Below are 24,438 nucleotides of genomic sequence, written 5' to 3'. Positions count from 1 at the left end.
AATAATTAAAAAGAACAGTCTGGATAATAACAGTCTTCTGTGAAGATCTCACAAAGCAATGGTCTACTAAAAGCTTTGGTAGGCAAGGGTTGGGCAAAGTACAGCCACAGGTCAACACCTATTTTTTTGTAAATAAAGTTGCATTGGAATACAGCCACCCTCACTGGTTTATATATTGTCTGTGGCTGCTTTCACAGTACAACAGCACAGTTGAATAGTTTTGACAGAGGCTGTATAGCCAAAAGCATTTACTATCTGGATATTTATGGAAAGTTTGCTGATGACTTCTGCAAGGGCTGTAGCTACCTTAGCTATTACTAAGCCACAACCTCCATGAGCATCATTGTATTCACCAGTAAAAGGGGACAAATAAAAGTCATCTTCAATTCCAAGATGTTTTGAGGTTCAAATGAAACAGCATATGTAAAACAGCTTTTCAGATGCTTTGCAGAGTGTAAAGTGTAAATGGGAGTCCTTATTTAGTCTCTTTGCTGAGTATCAGTTCATTATTTCCTCTCTTTCTTGAGCATCTGTAAAAGGGACAACAAAATACCCACCCCTCAGGGGGTTGTAAGGATCTGTTAAAGCATTGACTTTAGAATCAATCAGGCACAGGCTGGCGTCTTGCTCTGCCCATCACTAGCTGCACGGTCAGGGGATCCATTTAATATCTACATCGGAGTTGCAGTGCGTGTAAAAGGGAGGCCGCACGAGTGAGGCCCTGGCGCAGGGCCCGGCTCCGATCTGCAGGTGCAGTGACAAATACCACCTCCCACGGGTCCCTGCCAGCAGCACGGCTGAGCTGTACCCCTCTGCCTCTGCTCCGCGCCCACGGTCAGCCCTGGGTGCGGGTATAATTAGCTCCAGCGCGGTGGTGAGCAGCCGCGGCTGCTCACAGCCTCTGACACGACTGTCACCTCCCACACAGTTCTCCAAGCCACAGTTATCCCACTGCTGAGTGCGTTCCATGCCTGCTGGGCACCCGGCCGAGTGCCATTAGTGGACATCTGAGCCCTCAAAACCTCTGATTTATCATCAGGGACCCAGGCTGTGCCAAAAGAAAAGTTTCGGGGAGCAGGGGAATGTAGGGAGGAAAGGCTGCCTCTTGCATTTGCGGGGGGCCGGAGGAGGGGTGGGAATCCCATTTCTCCCAAATCCATAGCCCGAGGCGGGCGAGGCAGCCTGCGCCTTTAAGAGGCCTCCGGCAGCCGGGCGGAGACCAGCGGCTCCCTCTGCCCCGCCCCGGTTGGGCCCGCCCTGTTTTGAGTGACAGGCAGTCCGTCCAGTTGAAGAAAGAGAGTTCAGCGTGACGGCGAAACGGAGCAATAGGAGCCCGGGTCGGCGTGCGCGGGGCGGGGTCCCGAGAGGGCCGGGCAGGCGGGAGGCTAGCGGAGCGGCGACTGGGGGACCTCGCGGGAGCTGGGCCTTGGTCGGCGCCCTGGTGAGTGTGGGGCGCTCCTGGGGCCCGGGCGCGCGGGGCAGCGGAGCGGGGCCTGGCCCGAGGGGCGGAGGGCAGAGGAGCCGGGCCGGGGAGCGGGCGGAGGGCTGCGGCCTGCTTCAGCCCAGGAACCTTGGGGCTGGAGAGGGCGGGCCTGGGCCTCCCGGTGATGGCTCGACGAGCCCCGAAGGGGGTCAGCAGGCCCCAGGTGGGCCCGCCGGGACCTGAGGGCACCGGGTCTCCAAGCCGGAAGGGCCGGCTGGTGGGGAAGAGGGCGGAGCAGGCCTTGAGGAGCGGCGACTAGGACGGGTAGGGGACGCGAGGTCGGGAAAGAGGAGGGTGGGAGGATGGAACCCGGGGGCGAGACGAGATGCTGGGGGCAGGGAGGGGGTGACTGGAGGGGGAACGGTTGGCTGAGGACTCGATCGGAACCCGGGAGTGTGTGGGGCTGGGTGGCACCCATCGGAAGCCTGGGGAGTCTCCCTTGACATCGCCACCCTGTCCTGCACAAACGACCCTGCTCATCACCCCGCCTCGGCTACCGGGCCGGCCCTGGAGTCCCCCAGACCGTTTATTTACTTGCATTCTGCCGCTTCCCCCTCAGTGCAGACCTCTCTCACCTCTTACCTGGACTGATGCAGTGTTCTAACCCATCTGCCCACACAGGCGCTGGGGCCGCTCTCCAGTGGGCCTCGCACCGTGGCCCGAGGGATCTTTTCAAAATTCTGTCCAGGTCCCTTCGCTGTCTTACTCTGTAACTGGCCGGCTTCCACCTCTTTGCAGGACCACCCTCAGATCCTCATCGAAACTCTGGAGATGGGATGCCACCCACCTTTCCTCCCTAGTCTCAGTCTACTGACCCTTCTTGCTCAATACCCTGGTCACAATGGCCTTTTCTTGTTCCTTCTACATACCGAGCCCTGGGCCAGATCAGGATCTGCACCCTTAACCTTCTTTCCCCAGGAAGTACCTTCCCCTCCTGCCTTCTTCCAGTCAAGTCCTCTTTATTTTTCAAATCTCCACTCAAGTATCAGTTCCTCTAGAGGCATCCCTGGTCCCCGACTCACCCAGCAAGTGAATTCCCCACTTTCATCACCCTCTGTACTTCTCCTTCACACCACTTGAACAGCAGCTGTTTGACATATATTTATGAACATATTCCTGTTGGTCTATCCCAACCTCCCCAGGTAATAAGATCCACAAGGGAAAAGAAAGGGTCCGCCCTTGCTCCTTGTATTTCCCGCATCTTGCCCAGAGCCAGGCACTGTGAATATGTATTAAACAAATGAATGGAGGACTTGGCTTTGGCCAGAGGTACAGGGTGTGAGTCTGGTCTCTAATGTCCTCCACAAACTATGCCAGGCTCTGTGCTCAAGCATTGCTGTCCCATGGAAATATAATGCAATATTTGTGGTTAAAAAATTTTAATAGCCACACTAAAAAAGCAAAAGACTTCCGTGGTGATTCAGTGGCTGAGGTTCTGCACTCCCAGTGTAGGGGGCGCCTGGGTTGGATCCCTGGTCAGGGAATTAGATCCTGCCTGCTGCATCTAAGTCCCGGAGCAGCCAAAAAAAAAAAAAGGGAAAAAAGGGAAATTACTTCTTGTCATTTTACTGAACATAGTAGATTCTCAAATAATATTCTTTTGACATATAATCAATAGAGGAACATTACTAGTGAGGTATTAATGTTTTTGTGTGTTATTAAGCCTGTGAAGGGCTTCCCTGGAGGCTCACTAGTGAAGAATCCACAGCTAATGCAGGAGTCATGGGTTCGATCCTTGGGTCAGGAGGATCCCCTGGAGAAGGAAATGGCAACCACTCCAGTATTCTTCCTGGCAAATCCCATGGACAGAGGAGCCTGATGGGCTACAGTCCATGGAGTTGCAAAAGAATTGGACATAACTTAGAGACTAAACAAGAACAATAAGCATTTGAAATCTGATGTGTGTTTTATACCTAGGGCCCATCTCAGCTTGTGATACCACCTATCAGCTGCTCAATAGCCACTCACAGGGGTGTGCAGCGCTAGAAGCTTTATATACCTGCGGCATTTAATCGCCTTAAACCGTTTGAGGTAATTATTGTTACGTGCATTTCACTAATAAACATAATGAAGCTCCTAGAAGTCATGTTGCCTGCCAGCAACCATCCTAAAGTTTGTGAGCAGAGGAAGCAAGATGGGGCCCAGGACACCAATCTCTTCATCTGGAGTTTGGTCATTCTGTATCCTATGCCACTTCCAGGAAGTGCCAGGGGAGTTTGGGGGTGCCAGAAGTGGGGGCTAAACTTCTTCCCCCAAAAAATGGCACCTGTGGGTCTATGCTTATTCTGCCTCGTCCATGCAGAGTCAGTGTGCCTGGGTGCATCAGTACCACCTATGAAGGTGACTCAGAAACAAGCAGGTTTGATGCAGTTGAAGGAAAAATCTGCAAAACCAGTGCTTCTGGGTCCAGTCACCGCAGCTCAGCGCCTTCACTAACTCAGCCTGGCCCTTGGGTTGAAAAATGTACCCAGCCCGTAGCATCTCATACAAGGTGCCAATTAACTCTCCGGCTGTTCAGTTCAACAGCTACTTGCTGAGTGAGGTCCCCATCACCGTGAGACCAGCATCTGGGGAGACTGGGGGGTGTGGCCACAGCCCTCATCTTCAGGATGCCAGCTGGGTACGCGGAAAGACAAGGCCAGACCACGGAATGACTAGATGAGCGGCTGGATGCTGTGCAGTGTAGTGGAGGACCAGCAGCAGTGACATGCAGAGGCTGCCGCGGCTGCATAATATGTCTCAAGTGCTGGCTTTGAAATCCTCTAGGCTTGGGGGGGGTTACTTTGCAGTTTGCTACAGTTCCCATGTAGATGCTGCCTGGCTTAAGCAGCCAAAATTTGTGAACCCATTAGACACACTAGTTTTAACTGAGCCAGTAGAAAAGGTTTATTGAGCACCTGCTCTGTGCTAGGCATTGTATTGGCCACTGCTCTGGAACTCAAGCTCTCCAAGGTTCTTCTGCTAGGAAAGGAATATTAAGTATTATAATATATAATATAAACATTATACTATATTTTACAATTGTTATGATATTTATTATCTGATTACTATATTTATTGTCATTATTTTTATATTTTCCTTCCCTGATTGCCTTAACATATATTCTTTCATTCTGTCATCAGTATGTTAAAGCCCGGCAGGTAGGGCTTTGTCATGCCAGGGAAACAGTTACTGTGTTTTTGCAACTTTGTCAAGTTCACACTGTTGGAATTCCGCTTACTGTGGGTCAGGTACTACGCTTAAATGATTTACATGTATTATCCCACCCCCGTGTTCACAACAGCCTTATAGGGTAGGGTCAGTTGATTCAAATCCCTATTTTACAGATAAAGAAATTCTTAGAGCTGGGATCCAAGTCAAAGTCTGTCCCACCCCAGAACGCACGCTCCTAACCTCAGTAAGTTACTCTGCCATGCTAGAAGGTCAGGCTTAGAAGGGACCTCACTTACATCTAGTCCAGTCTCCTCGTGTCGATCAGGACCGAAGGCCCAGAGGCTCGGGCTCGTGGCAGAGCTGTCGGCCAGGCCTCCTGTGCTCAGGGGGAGGACTGACCCAGAAGCGTGGGGCGAGGCCCTCTCTTGTCCCTGACTGGTGGTGAGGCCTTGCCAGCTTCTCTGGACCTCAGTTCCTGTATTCATAAAACAAGAGGCTTGGCCCAGCTTGCCAGCGAGAGCAATGCTGTGTTGTTGGGGTCAGGATTGAAGGAGTTGGGCCCCCAGCCCGGGATTTCAGTCATCCCCCAGGGCTTCTAAGCGCGGCACACCCGCTCCCTACACAGGCTCTGCCTCCCTGCTGCAGCCACCACAGCCCCTTGAAGGCCGGCAGGACTTCTGATTCATCCTTCTTTTCCACTTCAGTGTCTGTTTCATTTCCGGAAACTCAGGCAAGTGATCTGGAAGCACTGACCCCTTCTACATCCACCTCGATGACCATAGGGATTTGCATAGTTCTAGGCAACAGCTCGGAGAAGGCAATGGCACCCCACTCCAGTACTCTTGCCTGGAAGATCCCATGGATGGAGGAGCCTGATAGACTGCAGTCGCTAAGAGTCAGACACGACTGAGCAACTTTTCACTTTCACACATTGGAGAAGGAAATGGCAACCCACTCCAGTGTTCTTGCCTGGAGAATCCCAGGGATGGGGGAGCCTGGAGGGCTGCTGTCTATGGGATCACACAGAGTCAGACACAACTGAAGTGACTTAGCAGCAGCAGCAGGCAACAGCTAGTCCTCTGTCTTTATAGAGTTTTTGTTTCTCTTTTAAAGGCAGTCAGGTCCAGGGGCATCTTTGAGGGTAATTTTGGCGTGGAATCCCGTGGGCACAGCTGTGTGCCAGCCCCTCTGCCGCCAGCTTTAGGGAAAGGTGGGCAGGGGAGTAGATGCGAACTTGATGAGTCCCTGCCCTCAGCTGGCAGCCTGGACGCAACCTGGCCCTGGCCGCCCATCACCATCCCCTGCTGGGGGTGGAGAGGCAGGTGTTGCGGCCCCCCGGGGTGGGCCTGGATGAGGCACAACGAGAGCGGAGAACCACCAGTCTCGAGTCTGGCTTCTCAGGCTGTCATGCGCGTGCCAAGCAGCTGTGCATCTTGTTTGAAAGCAGCTTCTGGTTCAGTGGGTCAGGGCTGGAGTGGGTGATTCTGCGTTATCCCGGGCTCCCCGGCAACGTTGGTGGTGCTGGAGGGCAGGTCACAGTCTGAAGAGCAAGAGAAAAGGCTGCAGTTGTGAATCAGCTGGATTGTGACCGTGTGTAAAAGATGCGAGTGCAAAGGAGAGCACAGTTCACTTTGCCCGAGGTCAGAGCACCAGGAAGGCCACACAGAAGAGGGACTCTTGGGCCCCGAAGCTCGAGGAGAAGTTTGGCAGCCAGACCAGAGGGAAGCAGTAACCACCGAGACCAAAGTGCGACTTGGAAGCGTCAGCAGTCGGGGGAACAGGGTGGTCCGCCGGGACATTGGGAGTATCCACGAGGAGGGTCCATGGCGGGACTGGAAGGAGCCGGGTGCCCTGCTGAGGAGTCTAAGCTCGATTCTGTAAGCATGGGACCCTGCAGAAGTTTTCTAAGCCAGAGACCTGGGTGGTTCTTAGAGCAGGTGTTACGTGACAAGAAACCCAGACAGTCACCGGCCTCCCTCACCCTTCCTCACCGCGCTTGTGGCTCTAAGTCAGTGGCTTTTAACTAAGCGTTTTGGTGAGTTTGGTGTCCGACAAAAAACTGAGGAGAAACCTCAGCTGCCATTGATGCGATGGTCCTTCTAGGCGTTTCTAGCAGTAATTGGCAGAATCCGAGCCTGCAAACCCAGCTTGCCCTCCCCGTACCCCCGAGTCTCGCCTTCACTCAGGGGTCTGACCCGAGGGAAGTTGAGTCACTTCTCACTTGAGAAGCTGTCCGAGGGAGAAGCCTCTGTGAAGATTGTGCTCTCGATTAGAAAGAGGGTGTGACCTCTGGTCCCCTTTCTGGTGCGGTGGGTTCTGTCACAGGAAACAGAAACCGACCTCCCGCGTGCCTCCCCCACTGACTCAAAAGCAAAAGAATGGAACAAAAAGCACAGTCAACCCTGATCCTTAAAGGAATGAGGGGGAGGGTGGAGAGCTGGAACCTTCTGGCCTTCCTTCTTCAATCTGAATTCCTTACTAATGGCCAGGGATCGGCTTTCACTTCCGTTCTGCTAGGCTCTCGGCATCCCGCTCCCAGGAGTGGTCCTCCCCCCAACCCCCACCCCCACACAGGCCTGGTTTATTGATGGGGCTCCGTGGGGCCTTTTGTAATTACTGATTTTATAAGCACACCTTCCAGAAGCCACTTAAAGAGGCCTCACTGGAGACCCAGAAGGTCCTGTTTTCCTCTTGTTTTCCCCGGCTTCGCCTTGGAAAACCTGGGCTTTCATTCTCGAGCCTTAGAGTAGAATCATCTTCCCCACATCGCCGTGCATCTCTCTAGTTTGGCGGCGTTTAGTTTTCTCAGTCATCTTTGTGTCTGTAGTACTTGAAAGGGGTGGGGTGGGGTGGGGAGGGGTGGGGAGTCATTTAATTCAAAGAGGCTGATGACTTCTTTGTCCTCTGGTCCTGGATGTGGACCCAAAGCTCCCTCATCCTGGCTGTTTGCTGTTGAACTCTATGGGACTGCTGAGCGGGAAGAGCAAGAGGCTATTTATAACCCTGAGAATTTTGCAATGTTATTGAATTGCTTCGACCTAATTTTCGCTTCCTTTCTAAAGTGAAAATGAAAAGAGTAAGCAAAGGAGCACTGAAAGGGTTCCCCACAAGGAGATCCTTTATCCTCGGGCTGTTTGTTATTGTTGTTGAGTCACTAAGTCAAGTCTGACTCTGTGACCCCTTGGACTGTAGCCCTCCAGGCTCCTCTGCCCTTGGGGCTGTCACCTGGAGAATATTACTCTTCTAGTCTCCTGTCTCCTAATATTTCCAAGGGAGGAAAGCAGAAGGATGTTTTCCCTACATCTTCTAACTGGAGTCAGATGTGCTAAATCTGGTTCTCCAGTGAGACACATCCTGATGTTAGATGTGAAAACCCTGGAAATGCTGTGGAGTTGGAAGGTGCTGGGTCATGGTGGGAACACACAGTCAGAGCTCCGGTGCCCGCCCCCTTCCGTGTGGCACCGGCCCTGGCTTGTGGGAGTTGAGGATGTCGGAGCTGCTGGATTTGAGCAGATACGGATGCTCAGAGCGCTGTGCTTGGTGATGAAGCTGCAGGGTTGGACCTGACCCCAGGAGGAGAGAGTGGAGAAGAGAGCTGTCTGAATATAAAGCTGTAATGGGGTAACCTGGGAGCCTTCGCAGAGCTGTGGACAGAAGGCCATGAGAGCATGGGGTCCCGTCCTATTTAGCTTCGCCAAGACTGGTGCAGAGATGAAATGACATTTGAGCAGGGCTCTGAAGCTTGCATAGGAGCTCTCCTGACAGTCCAAGGAAGGAAGGAAATGTGCAAAGACATGGAAGAGGAGGAATGTGCCCTTCCTCTTGGAAGTAACAAGTAGTCCAGGAAGGTCCAGCTGGACCCTGAAGGGCCGAGCCCCATGCAGGAGAGTGGAGGTCACCTTCTTTAGACAGTGGACTCCGTTTTCTGTCACTGTGGTGAGGTCTTGTTGGTGCAGCCTTGGCGTGCTTCAGTTTCAAGTCCAGCTCGCCCACATCCTCCCTGGAGGGCCTGCTGTGGGTACAGTGCCCGCTGCTTTCATGTGGCTGAGATCAGATTCTGGTGGGGCTGCTTACTAGCTGCGTGACGCTGAGCATGGAACTTAATTTTTCTGCCTCTATTTCTTGTCCGTAAAATGGAGTGACATCACACAGGGCTGCGACAGAAGAGAACCAGCTGTGAAGTCCCAAAGCCTGGTCTTCTTTCTCTTTTTTTGGCTGCTATTGGTCTCCACTGTGGCTTGAGAACTTAGTTGCCCCGAGACGTGGAGGATCTTAGTTTCCCGACCAGGGATCGAACCCACATCCCCTACATTGGAAGGTGAGCTCCTAACCACTGGACCACCAGGGAAGGTCCCCCTCAGAGCCGGTCTTGAGATCTGGTCTGATGTGGTGTCTTTTTTTGTGTGTGTGTGGGGAAGAGACGGGAAGGAGGCATGTGGAAGACCCGTTTGTTATCGCGTGTGAACTTTGCCTCATCTGTCTGCTGGGGATGGTGTTCAGGGTTTAGGTGAGCATCAGCAGTAGTAACGCCACAGATGTGTGTGATGAAGTGTAAGAGGCCGTCTGCATGTTACTGTTACACACGGGACGAGTGCCACAAAGCCACCACGTAACTGAACTGTTGTAAACAGACTAGACTTGTCGAAGCGGGTTTTGCTCTTCAGTGTTGAGGCCAGTGTTCCTTAAGGGCCTGCTCCATGCCATCATCCTGTGCATGTTAGGCTGCCGTCTGTTCATCTCCTTCCTCTGTAAGGCTTGTGATTTTTGCATTTTCGTATCTTTGGCCTGCCGTGGTCCCCACTCTGAAGCTGACTGTGGCCTTCTGCTCCAGAGCCCGTCAACATCCATCTCCCTTGGCTTGTGTCTTTTAAGCTCAAGAGAGTGGATTGGATTAGTCTGTGGAGGGTGGGTGTTCACCTTGGTCCCATAGGACGTGGTGTGGGTGGAGAGAGTGCCAACACACATGGGCTGCTTGGGCATTTGGGGAAAGGGCAGAATCGCAGAGAACAGGGGCTTACAGTGTCTCTGGAATAGTCCCGGTGGTTCAAATCCCCGTGCATTCACATGGATGTGAATTTTTGGAACAGACAAGAATCACTCAGGACTGACTTTAATAAAGAGATAATCAGCCTAGGAAATGCCATATGGGGTCAAAGTGAAGTGTAACTGTAAAATACAATAATGAACGTTAGCTTTGTTTAGGAGTTCCGAAATACGTGATTTGTTTCTTAGCAGTACCACTGAAGTAAGGGTAAAGCTTCTTATTTGAAATGGGCAGTCTTCATTTGGAATTTTAAGCTCTAGTTTAGAATCTTAGACTTAAAAGGCACATTACACGCGTTTTAGCTCCACAGTCTCGCCTCACAGGTGAGAAGAAAACTGAGACTTGGGTGAAGGGACACATGCTTATCTCCCAGACACTCAGTGACGGAGCTGTGACGAGGTCCCGAGTCCTCTGGCTCTGAACCCAGGTGCTTTCTTCAGCAGGGACAGGCATCCCAGCCCAGCGCTCTTCCTCTTGCACCTACACGGCCTGCTGATTTTAAAAAGAAGAAACCAGGGGCTTCCCTGGAGGTCCAGTGGTTAAGACTCTGTGCTTCAACTGAAGGCGACGTGGGTTCGATCCCTGGTCCGGGAACTAAGATCCCATATGCTTCACTCTGGCCAAAAAGTAAAAAGAAAAAGAAGAAACTAAACTAAATAGCAAATGATCTTAGAGGCCATGTTATGCATTTCCAAATATATGAAGTATTATATTAATATAAAAGCCAGCAGGACAAATCCATGGTTATAAAAGTCAGAAAGAAGTTGCCTCTTGGAGGGCTGGTGGGTGAGGGGCTGACCAGAAAGCGGTAGGAGGGAAATTTGGGGGGTGTGAAATGTTTAGTGTCTTGTTTTAGGTGGGTGGTTACAGGAAGGTGCGTGTGTGTGTTTCTGTTTTGTGTGTATGTATGTATATATACACATATTTATTTACATATGTATACACACATATATATATAAGCTCTGCATTTTATTATATGTAATTCATATCTATATTAAAATGATATGACAAGGATACCCTTAGAAAAGGATAAGGGTGTCCTGGGGATCCAGAGATTCATGGTACCATGCCTGCTTTGCTCTGTCACCTGAGCAGAGCATCTCCGCCAGGACTTGGGCCTGTCTCTTTTTAGAGATTTGTTGTGTGTCTAGGCACATAGAAATCACACGTGAGAGGTTCTGCCTGGAGCTGCAGAAGCTGTGAAAGCTCTCAGGGCCATGAGGCCAGCCCACTTCACCCCTAGGCTTGATTCAGTTGCAGCGAGCAGAAATTCAGGCCAGCTCAGTGGGGGTAGGGGGATAGGGGCACAGGGGGCACGCTGGCCAAAGTCAGCTCCACGTCTGTCCCCTTCACTGCTTTTATGCTGGATGAACTCACGTAGCTTAACCCCCTGAGCTTCAGTTTTGTCACCTTCAAATGGAGATGTCTTCAAATAATCCTGTTCTGCCTACTTCATAAGGCTGCTGGCAGAACTCAATGAAGTAAGTGATAGCACGTCGAAAACCATCTCTTCTGTGCTGCGGCGCTCTGACAGTGCTGGTAATATAAATATACCGTGTGTGTGTGTGTGTGTGTGTGTGTGTGTGTGTGTGTTTTGACCGTGCTGGGTCTTTGTTCGCTGGCTTTCTCTACTCGTGGTGAGCAGAGGCTACTCTTGTCGTGGAGCCCGGGCTTTTCTTGTGGTGGAGCACGGGTTCTGGGGTTCTCGGGTGTGTGGGCTTCAATACTTGCAGCTCTCGGGCTTGGTTGCCCATGGCATGTGGGATCTGCCTGGGCCAGGGATCAAACATGTGTCCCCTGCATCGGCAGGCGGTTTCTTAACCCCTGGGCCACCAGGAAAGTCCAAGTGCTAGTATTTTTGACAGTCGACTTCTGAAGCAGCGCACCCTGGTCAGGAAATGGTCAGGAAAGCTTCCCTCTGTCTGAGACCTGTGGGTTGGTAGGGTAAGGTAGGGTAGGGTAAGCCAAGTCGCTTCAGTCGTGTCTGACTCTTTGTGACTCCGTGAACTGTAGCCCGCCAGGCTCCTTTGTCCATGGGATTCTCCAGGCAGGAATGCTGGAGTGGGTTGCCATGCCCTCCTCCAGGGGATCTTCCTGAACCAAGGCTTGAACTCACGTCTCTTTAAATCTCCTGCATTGGTAGGTGGGTTCTTTACCATTAGCGTCACCTGGGAAGTCCGAGGGGCTTGTACCCCGTCACCAAAGAGGTTTGCACGTACAAGTACTGTGAGAACTGACATCTGTGCTTGGGTTGAAAAAGTGATGGCATCCATGAATACCAGCTTAGCAACAGCTATGCTGCATGTTCCAGGAGAGGCAGGCGGTATCCATTCGGAAGCAGAAATTGCGGGCGAGTGGTTAAACCAGGAGGATACAGGAAAAAGTTCTTTTTGATGAAGAGCGAGGCCTCTCCTGAAGCTGCGGGCATGGAGTGTAAACACACATTGAAATCATCCATCAGTGGGGTGACTTCCCTCCTCAGACCTTGGAGAGAGAATGCTTTAGCTGCTGCCTGGAACGCCACAAAGCTCTCAGTTGCCTAGGAGACTGGTCACATGGGCCCATCTTCCAGACTTGTTCAAAATGATTTACTTTCCTTTATGTTGTAGGGCAGTGGGGGAGTGGGGTCAGAAGTACTTCCGAAGCCTTGTCCTCCGATAGTGGAGCCTTTATGAAGGTGTCCTCACCTCCCTCCACTTCTGTTTTGGTGGCCCTTGCCCTGGGCAATTGGGATGAAAATAGCATTTCCTGTCCCGCTTCTCTTCCCCATTTTCTGAACCCTGTGTCATCCCACACGGGGGAGGCTTGAGGGGGAGGCTTGAGGGGGAAGGAGTGGCAGCAATAAGCAGGGAGGAAGCAAGAGAACTGTGGCCGGGCCCTGCTGACTCTGGGATCTGGGCTGACCGCAGAGCTGGCGGGGCTCCTTTAACCAGCCAGGAGCAGCCTGTGTCTGTTCTTATTGGTCTTCCGGCATATGTTTCTCCCTCTCAAGGTCCCAGGACAGGGCTTTGCAGTCAATATGCTCATTTACCACGGGGCCTTCCTGGCCCTCCAGCTGAAGCGTCACATTGCAGATCTTGCCGCTGGCTTATCTGCAGTGGATAGATAGGTTTGCCCCTTTTCTACTAGACGATCTGATCTAAAGAGACAAAAGGCCCAAGGAAAGGTTGTGGTTGATCTCGGAAAGTGCAAAGCAAGTAGTTCTATATGTTTATTTGGACACTACCTTCCGATTTTTCAAAATATGTAACAAAAGTGAAAACGAAGGCAAAGTCATTCTTTCCCATTCTTTCTCTCACAGCTGTGTCTGTGTGTCTGTCTTGGAGAGGCAGGCCCCGTTGGGAACGATGCCACCACCATCAGACATCGTCAAAGTGGCTATCGAATGGCCAGGTGCTAATGCCCAGCTCCTCGAAATTGACCAGGTAAGCTCTAGAAGTGAGGAGTCAGGGAGTGCGGGGCAGGAGGCATCTTTCAGGGTAAGGACCACTGGCAGACCACTGGCATCAGAAGTCGGAGTCAGTCAAGGCCTGTCCCCTGCTCTGGAAGGCTGGTCACCACGGCCGACAAGAGGCTTCCTTTTCGAGAAAAGCTCTCAGAGAAGTCTGTGTTCAGGCGCCAGGCTGACGCTGCCTGGCAGACCCTCTCATCAGGACCCTGGCCGTAGCAGGGTGTGGCAGCTGGTGAAGGATCTCTCCCCTCATCCCCACCACCCCCCTCTCTTTCAGAAACGGCCCCTGGCGTCCATCATCAAGGAAGTTTGTGATGGGTAAGTTGAAATTGCCCCCTATTTTAGACAGGCTAAAGACAGAGGAGCACTCCCAGACCCTGAAAGGAATTCTGCCCGAGGACCTACAGTTAGGCAGATCCCCAGTCTGGGGCTTTTATGGATCATCGTCCCATGATGGAAGGATTGCTGGTGGGGATGTCCCCAGGATCTGCTGTCAGTTGTAGGAATGCCCCACCTGAGGTCCTGGTGGGGTCTGAGACCCGCGCTGAATTATATGTGCCACCTTTGTGGTGCCAGTCTCTGCAGAAGGCAAAGGAGATTACTGTTGAATATCTCAACCTAAAGCTTTGTTTCCACCCACTCCACACGCCTCCTCCCTGCCCCCCGCCCCCCATACATCACAGCGACCACCCAATCCCTTCAGCAACTCTACTGAAAGTTCTTTATTTGCAGCTTCTAGACGGGCCCCCAGGTATGTATGGCCAAAGAGGCTGTACTGTTTTTCTCTTACATAGGTGGTCATTGCCAAACCCGGAGTATTACACCCTCCGTTACGCAGATGGCCCCCAGCTCTACATCACCGAACAGGTTAGTACGGGGACTGGCTCTCAAGTGAGCCGCCCGAGGCGGTGGTGCCGATGGCCCTCGGGAGCTTCCACCTCCTGGGGCGAGAGCTGCTGCCTGGGCAGGTCAGGGCACGTCAGTCCTCACTCTCCTGTGGTGGCTGGAGAATGTGGCTTCTGCTTCCTGAGAGGTGCTCGAAAAGCATCTTAGAAATTCGTGGCCAAGAAACAAGCAGGAGGAGAGGGCCTGACTGAAGAGTGTCAGTTACAACTCCTTTAAAAGTGACAGAAAGTTCCTGCTGACTCAGCTTGCTTGCCCAGTTTTATATCTTATCTTAGCCGCTCTTTGTTTCTCTTTGCCCCCAGACTCGCAGCGACATTAAGAACGGGACGATCTTACAGCTGGCTGTCTCCCCGGTAGGTATTCTGCTTTGCTCAGGAATTCTTTCATCTGTCAAGCGTACGTGAGTCCCTGCCATGGGCCAGACTCTGTTCTGCAAAGGAAGACCTGGAGGTGGAAAATGCCCGTCTTCGCTCCCACAGCCTGGTGGGGAGTAAACAGACACAGTATAAGGCCTCCCTCCGGGGTCTGGGGAGAAAGTTGCTCAGGGGGCCGTGGGAACTCAGAAAAGGGTGCACCGGACTCAGCCTGGGGAGAGGAGGGCACATGTAGCTCCGCTGTTGAAGGGTAAGCAGGAATCAGCTGAAGAAAGAGGAAAAGGAAATGTACTCCAGGCAGAGAGACATCCTTTGTTTAGGGGTGTTGGGAGTGCTGAGTGGCCGAGGGCCTGTAGTGATCAGTCAGAAGCCAGCGGAAGGTTCCTCGGTGGCCTTCTTGCAGGTTGGACTTTATTCAGAAGGGGATGTGGAGGACGCTGAAAGATTTTAAGCGGGAAGCAATATTTTGTTTAGATTTGTATTTTGAAAGATGACTTTAGTGATAGTATGGAAGATGGTGGAAGGCATCTTCAAGAAGCCCATGAGCAGTGTTAACAGCCCATGAAGGCAGTGGCCGTGGAGATGAAAGGGTGAGCGGGGAAAAGTGGAGGTGAGCTTGGCGAAGAAGCTGGAAGGAGCGAGACAGTCCACGCTGGCCCCCTGATTTCTGCCAGCACAGCCCTGCCAGGTAGCTGAGGAGGCATCCAGAAGGTGGGAAGGAAGCAGGAGCTTGAAGTGGCTTAGGAGCGGAGGGCAGGGGCAGCGTCAGGATGGAGGGCGGCGTGGTCCGCGGTGAGCAGAGAGAAGGGAAACTGAGGACAGAAGAGCCGCCTGATGATCTGGGAGACAGGTTCGCGGCCGCAGGCAGCCAGGTGGCGGTGTGTCGACCTTTCCAAGGTGAGGACCTTGAATTCACTGTGTTATCAGGAAGCTGGGTTTAAGAGGAAGTAGATACAGAAGGTACCAGCTCTGGGATACAGAGTTGAAAAGATACAGTTTCTTAAAAAGAGGTGAAACATTTGTGTATTTTAAAATCAAAAAGGTTTGACAGAGAGCCAGCAAAAGGTCTCCCTTGCACTCTCCTCTCCTCTGCCTAGCTCCCTGCCTCCTCCCACCCATCAGGGTTGTTCCCTTCTCTGGCGGTTTTTCTATGTCTTTGAGAATGTTTTCAGATGGAAGAGACGGAGGTCGCCAGTGCGGGAAGGAGGGGGCAAGCGATGGGGCAGGCGGGACCTTGGTGCCCATGGGACAGGAGGGGCCCATCGCCCAGCGAGGGGCTCGCCCTGACTGCTTGGTGGGACCGGGGACACGGGGCTGACCTCGGCGCATCTGCAGCTTCTGTTGCAGCTTCTCATGTGTCCTGTTACGGGCATGTAATGGAGGGCGTGGCCGGCCGCCGTTCCCTTGGTAACGTGAGAAACTGCTCCATCCGCACCATACCAGCAGCTGCTTTTTGCTGAACGCCTGGGTTTAGCTGAATCCTTTCACATATGGTATCATGAGATGGATGAGTACTCTCAATAGCCCCATTTTTCAGACCAGAAAACTGAGACTCAGGTTCAACAAGTCGCCGGTTGTGGACACTCAGGACAGGTCAGAGTCGCCTCTCAGACCCAGGTCCGGGAGCCTCGGGTCCAGTGTTTAAGGCATCTCCACCTCCCGCTTCCCTCTCTCCTCTGCTGTCTTTGTCCTGAGGACCCCATCTCTGCCCCCAGATGCTCTGTCAGTTTAATGTGACAGCCTGGGAGCTGTGCCCTTCACAGAAGTGCCCAAGTGTTTTCCGGGCCCCTGCACAGAGCAGGTGACTCTCCCTGGAGCAGGGTGCTGTAGGAGGTGGCCGCCCAGAAATGCCGTCTCAGGAGGAAAGTGAACATCTGGAGTTGGAAGGTTCTAAGTGTGATGTGGGCCAATGCGCTTGGAATCGTTCTGTCCTGTGGCCCTTTCTCTGGCCCTCATGTTCTCCACTGAGGTGGTAACAGAGGATTTCCGTGTCCTCCAGGCATGTGCGGTTGGAAGGGCGAGACGCGGGCAGCCTGACTCCTTGACAGCGGAGAACCGGGGCTCCTGTCACTTGCTTTAGCACTGTAAAGAAAAATTAAGACCCCAGGAGCGGGTTTGCTCTCCAGACTCTTCCATTCCAACCGAGACCATGAAATTAACCCACAAAAAATAGAGTGATGAACCAGTAAGATGTGAGGCTCTGGCTGTAAGATTAAGAAGTTCAGCAACAGGAAGGACCCGTGAACACGAGAGGAGGGGTCGCAGCCGCGTTTGCAGGAAGGAGGCAGGTGCTCCAAGAGGGAAAGGGTCACCTGCTTGGGGGAGGCTCTGACTCCAGCCATCCTTTTCTGAAAGCTGTCTCGAAATCAGTTACTGTTTGGTATTCTTAAAGTTTCTCCAGGGCTAGCACTTTGCGGAACAACAATATGGACTTTTGAGAGAAAGTAAAAATAAATATATGTATCGGGCTTACCAGTTTCAGATTGAAAAAGAGACCTTAGAGGTCATCAGATTGAATTCTCCACCCAATGCGGGAATCCCTCCCATAGCACTTTTGACAGATGTCATCCAGATTTTCCTTGATTCTTTGCAGTGACCAAGCCCAGTACTTCAGGAGACAACCTCTTCCACAGTCTGATGGCTTTAGTTAATAGAGAACTCTTACGGTTTGGGGAAAGGGGGTAGGGGGGTAAGTCAGGAGTTGGGATTAGCAGGCACAAGCTACCATATTTAAATAGGTTAACAAGGTCCTACTGCATAGCACGGGGAACTAGATTCAGAATCCTATAATAAACAATGATGGAAAAGAGTACGAAAAAGAACGTATGTGTAGAAAACATGTAACACTTCAGTATACACTAGAAACTAACACAACGTTCTAAATCAACTGAAAGTCAGTTTTAAAAAAGAAAAACTCTCCAATATTGATTGAACCATTATCTGTTGATTCATTGGAAAAAACCCTGTGGGAAAGGCTGAAGGCAAAAGGAGAAGGGGATGGCAGAAGGTGAGATGGTTTGATAGCATCACTGGCTCAATGGACATGAATTTGAGTAAATTCCAAGAGATAGTAGAGGACAAGGAAGCCTGGCGTGCTGCAGTTCATGGGGTCTCAGACTTGGACACGACTTAGCAACTTAACAACAGCATTAGTCTGTCTCTTTGTGACTTGCCGTAGGTAGTGGATTGTCATCCCTCAGATCTCTTATATTCCCTCTGTGGGACTCTTTTTAATACATAGACCAGAGTGATATAGAAAGGATACACTTGGCTACAGATCTGTCTTGACCTACTGGTGATTCCCTGATGGATCCAGTAAACATTTATTTAGCAAATATTAAGCAGTGTGAAAAGCGCTTTCTGCCTCGGGCTTGAGAGTCCACAGGGGCCCCTGTGAGCTATTCCCAGAGCAGCGACCCACCACGGGGAGCAGATGTCCTGTATCTTCTCCTTGGTCCCATAGTCCCGGGCTGCACGCCAGCTGATGGAGAGGACCCAGTCCTCCAGCATGGAGACCCGGCTGGACGCCATGAAGGAGCTGGCCAAGCTCTCTGCCGACGTGACCTTCGCCACTGAGTTCATCAACATGGACGGCATCGTTGTGCTGACGCGACTCGTGGAAAGCGGAACCAAGCTCTTGTCCCAGTGAGTGTTTCCAGGGTCTCGATAGGGGGCTCTCAGAGATCTACGACACTCCTCAGGGCATCCCAGTCTCTTTTCCATTGAGTCAGATGCACTTACTGAGCTCCATCTGCATACGGAGCAGCGTGCCAAGCACTGAGGTCCACACAGGGGTATAACTTGTTGTGGCCCTAGCTCTCCTAGTCTAGTTGGGCTCTCACAAATTCAGAGACGGGACAGAGCAGCTCTGTGCTAAGTGAGAAGTAAAACTCAGGGCTGAGGATGTTGGAAAGAGAGAGGTCAGCTCGCAGCTGCAATCATTTCTGGAAAGTAGATGCGACGCGATGGAGGTTAGTGAGCGAGCTATCCGTTATCAACTAGAATAGATACTGTCTGTCTGTTCTTAACCACATCCCACCTCCCTCCCTCTCCAGTCACCTCCCCTGCCCCCCATACACAAGCTCCTGATACACAGACATGTGTGGCCCTCCTCTGTAATAGCTCTCCCTCACCCCTTCACTGTCTCCCTGTCACCCGTTTTCACAGTGGGTGGGGTTAGACGGGGCATCCAGAACTTTGTGATGCACCGGAAATGTCTCTGTGCTACTCGAGTGCCAAGGGGAACATGGCGAGAAAGTGCCCTGTTGATATCAGCAGTGAATAAACATGTTTAGTTTGTCTTCTAAGCCCATGGAACCTAAGCCAGCAGAGAGGGAATCAGAAATCTTCTCTCAGCTGATGGATCAGCTGCTGAAGTTTCTTACCCAAACTGAGCTACTCATCTCGGGTATTTGTCTTAAGCCGTGGATTCACCGGCTGCACGGAAATGCTGAAGCCTGTGGCTGCTGTCAGCACTGACCCGGGGGTTCCCAGTCTCCCAGGAGTGCAGGGTTAGACTGGCCGTGGTTCCCTCCTCTTTAAAATGGAGGTGATACCCAGCTGGCTGCCCTGTCCTGAGGAGGATCGTGGGTGAGATGGGTCAGAACGTGCTTTGTAAGTGGAAACACGGTCTGTAAATCATAGAGCACTGGTGCACCACAGTCCGAGGTGTCGCAGAGTCTGACACGACTTAAGGGACTGAGCCCGCACACGCACGCACGGGTGTGTAACGGATACAGTGTATACAGAGCAGAGAAGGGGGAGAAACCATTTCAATCCTTCCTGTCCGTCAGCACTCTGGTCAGGTTTCTCATGCCTCATCATCCTGTCCTCACCGCAACCCCGTGAGGTTAACAGTGCGAGAGGAACTCCATTTTGCAGAGAGAGAAATAGAAGTCTGAAAAGATAAGATTTGCACAGCTAGTAAGTGGTCGGACAGGAGCTGAAACCATGGGCCAAAGTTCACCCTCTTTCTCCTGCGTTCTGCTGCCTCCTGGCCTAAAGGTGGACCTGGGATGCAAGCTCCCTTGGGCACCCCCACCAGGTGTTGTGGTTTGAGGGGGCTTGGTGGACGGGAGATGGCTGAGGGGCTGTTTCCCTGAGATGAGGAAGCCTGGCCGCCCAGCCGCCTTCCCCTCCGTGATACTAGAGGCCTGGGGAGGAATCCGCTCCTCGCCTGGCGTGGGCTCAGCCAGGCGCTGGCCCCCGTGGCGTCCGTGGATCTCTCGCGTGGTGCTTCCGCTGAAACCCGCGCCTGCTGTAGCGCCCTTCTCGCCTGTGTTCCCTGGTGCTGAATCTTCGTATCGTTTTGTGTGTGTTTTGCACATGTCTCAGCTACAGTGAGATGCTGGCATTCACCCTGACTGCCTTCTTAGAGCTCATGGACCATGGCATTGTCTCCTGGGACATGGTTTCAATCACCTTTATTAAGCAGGTGAGGCTTCCAAACTTCCGTCTCTCCTCTGTTCGTCACCAGGCGTTCTCTAGGCTCAGGGGAGATGCAGGCAACACAGCTGCTCCAGGGAGGCTCGGCCTCGTAGCCCCAAGGCCAGGTTTTTCATCCGCAGGCTCTGGCCTTCCTGTGGCTCCTGGAAGATGTACCGAGACTTTGTTATACTCACAGGGCCTGCGCTGAGAAGGGGGGACTGGGCTCCCAGAACCCAGTGTGGCCAAAGTGGGATTGGATTGTCTGTGAGCCCTGCGGTAGCGCCAACCAGCCCGCCAGCCCCATCCCTAAGTCTCTTGACTGCTTCCTGAGCCCTCCCTCCTCTTGGGATTTAAAAGAAAAAGTTCATTTCATTTGCCTTATATTCTCTTACATTTACTAGTGTGCCTTCTGTTTACGAATCTGCAGGCGAGCCTATTTGTCAGATGAACTCAGTGTGGAGAGGAGAGACTTCTAGTTTTGTCCTTCTTCTAGAAGAAGAGGCAGTGTCACCTCCAAAAACTGAACTGAAAACCAATAAATGCTCTCTCAGCTGATCTAGATTGCACCTGTCATTGGCTTGGGACATTGAGAACTTCCTGATGCTGGAGACACTTAGGCACACGGGCAATGACCGTGTGTCAAGGATATTCTCATGGGGACTGAGCAGAGACTAGATTACGAGACTCAGGTCCTTTCCGTGTCCCTGAGTCTGCGTGTACAGGGACAGGTGTACGTCAGGGGAACCGCACGTGGCGAGCACATGAGGTCCCAGGAACAGGAAGAGCCTCTGCTCCTCACCCTCAGCCCCTCCAGGCCCGAACCCTTGTTTTTAAAAACAAGGGATTAAGCCCTTTGGTTTAAGGAAACACAGTTGAGTGGATACCGTCATTTGAAATTGAGTTATGCATTATCCATGCCCGGGGACTCCCTGGCACCCTGGCCAACACAACAGACACCACTGTCTCCTGGGGCAACTGTCCAGAAGCGGGCAGCACACCTAGCGGGGAGAGTCCTGGGCGGGGGGCGGGCAGCCGAAACCCAAGCCTCCAGCCCTCGCGGGCTTCCTGACCGCCTCGCCCTCTCTGGCTCTAGATCGCGGGCTACGTGAGCCAGCCCATGGTGGACGTGTCCATCCTGCAGAGGTCCCTGGCCATCCTGGAGAGCATGGTCTTGAACAGCCAGAGCCTGTACCAGAAGGTCGCGGAGGAGATCACCGTGGGGCAGCTCATCTCGCACCTGCAGGTGTACGTGCGACCCCGCCCGGCCCGGCCTCCCCTGCCCTCTGCCCTACTCCTGTCACAGCTGTATTCCCAGATGCTGGTCCGCTTGTCACTCATCACCTCTTCCCTACTGCTCATTCCCGGAACTCCTCCCATAATTCAGATCTGGTCGTGTCACGCTTCCGCCTGAAACCCCCTGTAACTCTCTTCACCTCTTAGGATAGCATGAAACTGTTCCTAATCCATCCGTGTATCACCATGGTGCCAGACAGAATTAGACGCTTTCTCCTCTATGAGCCCAATAGTCCCTGTTTGTACCCATGACAATCATATGAAATACTGTATTTTTTATTATTTGTCTCCCATTTTAAACGTTGAGTTGGGAACAGGGGCCAGTTTTGTATCCCTTATTTTAAGTAGAAGCTCCGTTAGTATTTGTTGAATGAACCCTTGCTGAACTAGCAGCATGTGGTTGAGGGTAGCAGGAAGTATCTTGCAGAGCATGAGTTCTAATTCAGACTACTGCAGACGAGGTCTCAGCCCTCACAAGCTGCCTCCTCTCTTCTGGCTTCAGTTTCCACACCTCTACCCTGGGGTTAATCCTTCCCATCTCTCAGGCTTGTGAGGATCACAGGAGAGAAAAGGTCTAGTACAGGGACCCGCATGGGATAGGTATTCATTCAGGAGAGGGTTTTTTGTTGTTGGTCTTTGTTTTTTTAAGAAGTTTATCCCATTCTAAGATATTTAATAGATAGTAAACAGAAGCTAAAGACAGATGAACCCTTTGGAGCCTGTTCTCGCTTCCCCACTCTTTTTTCTTCCCTTTCAGCCATTCCACGCAATTTAAGGGGCCTGGACTTTCCAAAAGCCAGGACGGTGACAGTGCTGACACTTCCCTGCCTCCTGCCCCCTTCCAGCATGTGGGTGGTTGACTGAATAACCTGCCGGTTCCCAGGGAAGCCAGAACTCCCAGACTCGGTTGTTTTTAGCAGCCTTTTCTTCACTCAGCTGTGCTCGCAGCCCAAACCTTCCCACGAGCCCAAGTGAAGAAAAGCAGCAGGAACTCTGCAGCTCTGACTCCTTCCTCCTTGTCACTTCTCTGGGGGATTCTTCAGCCTGTTTTCATGCCCCCAAAGCCACAGAGGTTGATTGGAGTGAGGGGACATGATCAACCCCAGATGGAGAGTTCTGATTTCCTGACCTCAGAGTTACCTCTGTTTCTTTGTTTCTGAATTGGAATGACCCAGTCACGTCCTTAGGGAGGCGAGAGGAGCTAGGCGTTTCTTAGGGGTCAGTCTGCGAATATTTTCAACCCATTGCTGTCCCCAGAAGTCATGTCCACTGCTGCTGGGCTGAGGGACCTCTAGTGCCCTCAATCAGACTTCCAAGATGCCCCCGCCCGACCTGGGAGCCCCGCAGCCCCTCTGGAAAGAGCCCCAGAATACAGTTGTGACACAGCAGGTGGAGAGTTCTCATCAATTGCTGGGAGTGTGAGATTCCAGAGAACAGTGGTAGCTACCGTTTATTTAAAATAAAATATGTTCACAATTGAAGACTTCGAAAAAACAGAGAAGCACAATAAGGAAATCATTTGCCCATTATCCCACCTCCGGACAGAACCACTATTAACTTTTTTTTTTTTGCCACCCCACCCCTGAGGCATGTGAGAGCTTATTTCCCTGACCAGGGATCAAACCCACGCCCCCTGCATTGGCGGTGCAGAGTCTTAACCACTGGACTGTCGGGGACATCCCTAACATTACATTGACTGTCTCACTGGTCTTTTTTTTTTTTTCCTTCTATGCATACTTGTGAAAAACTTGGAATCTTACTATACATACTGTGTGTGCCTTGACTTTTTTTTTTTTAAACAGAGTAATAGCTCTTGAACATTTCCCATGTCAAAGAACCTTCTAAAAGGGTAGTTTTTAATTTTTTTTGCATTCCAGATGCCTTTGAAAATCCAGTAATGGTTATGAGCTCTCACCTCCATGGAAAAATTGTCACATAGTCAACCGGATAAACGGAATAATGGCTATACCGTTTCTAGGGTGTATAGATACCCTAAGCCCATCCCTAACCCCAAATGAAGAACCTTTGTGCTAAAACAGTGACTGCTTAGGATTTTAATATACATGGACAGAGTTGCTCCTGTGGACATTTGCGTTATTTCCTGTTCTTTTTAGTAGTACTTTGATAAAACACTTTGCCAGTAACTCACACACAGTTCTCTGATGGCTCTCTTTGGATAAATTCCTCCTAGTTGAATTGCTGGGTCAGGGGCTCCTCCCTGTTTTAAGGCTTTTGATCCTTGGCCTCCGATTATTGTATGACAGTCTGCAAGTGATTGCTGTAAACCATCTCTTGCTGGTCAATCTTCTAATCTCCCTCTGCCTTCTTTCTCCGTTGACACAGCTCCAACCAGGAGATTCAGACCTACGCCATTGCACTGATTAACGCACTTTTTCTGAAGGCCCCTGAGGACAAGCGACAGGTCTGTGGCAGCCTTTTCAAGCTTTCCATCTGGGCTTTTCCGAGAGAAGACCTCACCCAGCCAGTCAGGGACTCTTGGGAGAGTCCTTCGTCCTGTCCCTCTGTAGCAAGAACCCATCACAGTGGCTTTGCTAATAAGGAAGACCCTGGGAAGGCCAAGTGGGGGAGACTAGCCGGGTCCTAGGTCAGGGCAGGGACCTGCAGACTTTTCCCGCTCAAGGCCGAATAAGTATTTTTTTCTTTGGTGGGCCTTATGGTCTACGTGGCAGCTCTTCAACCTTCCCGCTATAGCCAAAGGCAGCCTCAGACAGTAGACAGCAGGTGGGTGTGGTGACTGTCTTTGCATAACACCTTGACATCTCATTTGGCCTTGGTGTGGCTACCCCTGGGTTAGAGGATCAAGAAGCAGGGAGAGGAGACTGTCCAGGCAGCCCTGCCGGGTCCTAGGAGACAGAAACAGATGCCATCCTTGCTGAAGGAAGCAACAGCGGAGAGACTTGGCTTGAAGTTTCATGTATAAAGATCCTCTCATCCAGGTTCTAAACTTTTCCCTATTAGTTAGCTATGTGATATGGTGCAAATTGCTCTACTTCTCTGAGCCCCAGTGTCCTCACCTATAACATGGGAGCAGCGTATGCCCCGTTCATTCATAAGGATGTCACGGGAAAACGGCAGAGCCCTGCTTTCCCAGGGAGGAAACTAGGGATGAGCAGAGCAGTGGAGCCAACACTGGCGTCAGAGGCCAGAGCCCAAGGCCGAGTTTTTCTCACCACTGCCAGGCAACTGCTCTGACCCCTCTGGGTCTCCACTTCTCTTTCTGTAAAATGCAAGGGCCAGGTTAAAGGATCTATAAGTGTCCTTCCAACACTACCATTCTAGATTTCTC

At 51.8% G+C, this 24,438-nt stretch overlaps 1 protein-coding gene across 3 annotated transcripts in view; it reads left to right on the top strand.

Moving 5' to 3' along the window:
- The first annotated feature begins 1,362 nt into the window (after positions 1–1,362).
- The window catches only part of ELMO2 (engulfment and cell motility 2), a 38,723-nt gene continuing 15,647 nt past the window's right edge, over positions 1,363–24,438 (top strand). The window contains exons 1-11 of one of the 3 annotated variants that reach the window (XM_065922111.1): positions 1,363–1,441; positions 3,401–3,514; positions 8,776–8,954; positions 12,982–13,105; positions 13,409–13,449; positions 13,926–13,998; positions 14,340–14,390; positions 17,875–18,056; positions 19,746–19,845; positions 20,932–21,083; positions 23,475–23,553. In XM_065922111.1, coding sequence (XP_065778183.1) covers positions 13,028–13,105; positions 13,409–13,449; positions 13,926–13,998; positions 14,340–14,390; positions 17,875–18,056; positions 19,746–19,845; positions 20,932–21,083; positions 23,475–23,553 — 756 coding nt within the window. In that variant the 5' untranslated portion in view covers positions 1,363–1,441; positions 3,401–3,514; positions 8,776–8,954; positions 12,982–13,027. The remainder of the gene's footprint in view (positions 1,442–3,400; positions 3,515–8,775; positions 8,955–12,981; positions 13,106–13,408; positions 13,450–13,925; positions 13,999–14,339; positions 14,391–17,874; positions 18,057–19,745; positions 19,846–20,931; positions 21,084–23,474; positions 23,554–24,438) is intronic. The other 2 variants (XM_065922110.1, XM_065922109.1) reach the window with 2 other exon arrangements.

The sequence above is a fragment of the Muntiacus reevesi genome, chromosome 2, assembly GCF_963930625.1.
Source record: "Muntiacus reevesi chromosome 2, mMunRee1.1, whole genome shotgun sequence".
Classification (NCBI taxonomy): domain Eukaryota; kingdom Metazoa; phylum Chordata; class Mammalia; order Artiodactyla; family Cervidae; genus Muntiacus; species Muntiacus reevesi.
This window is presented reverse-complemented; position numbering and strand designations above follow the sequence as displayed.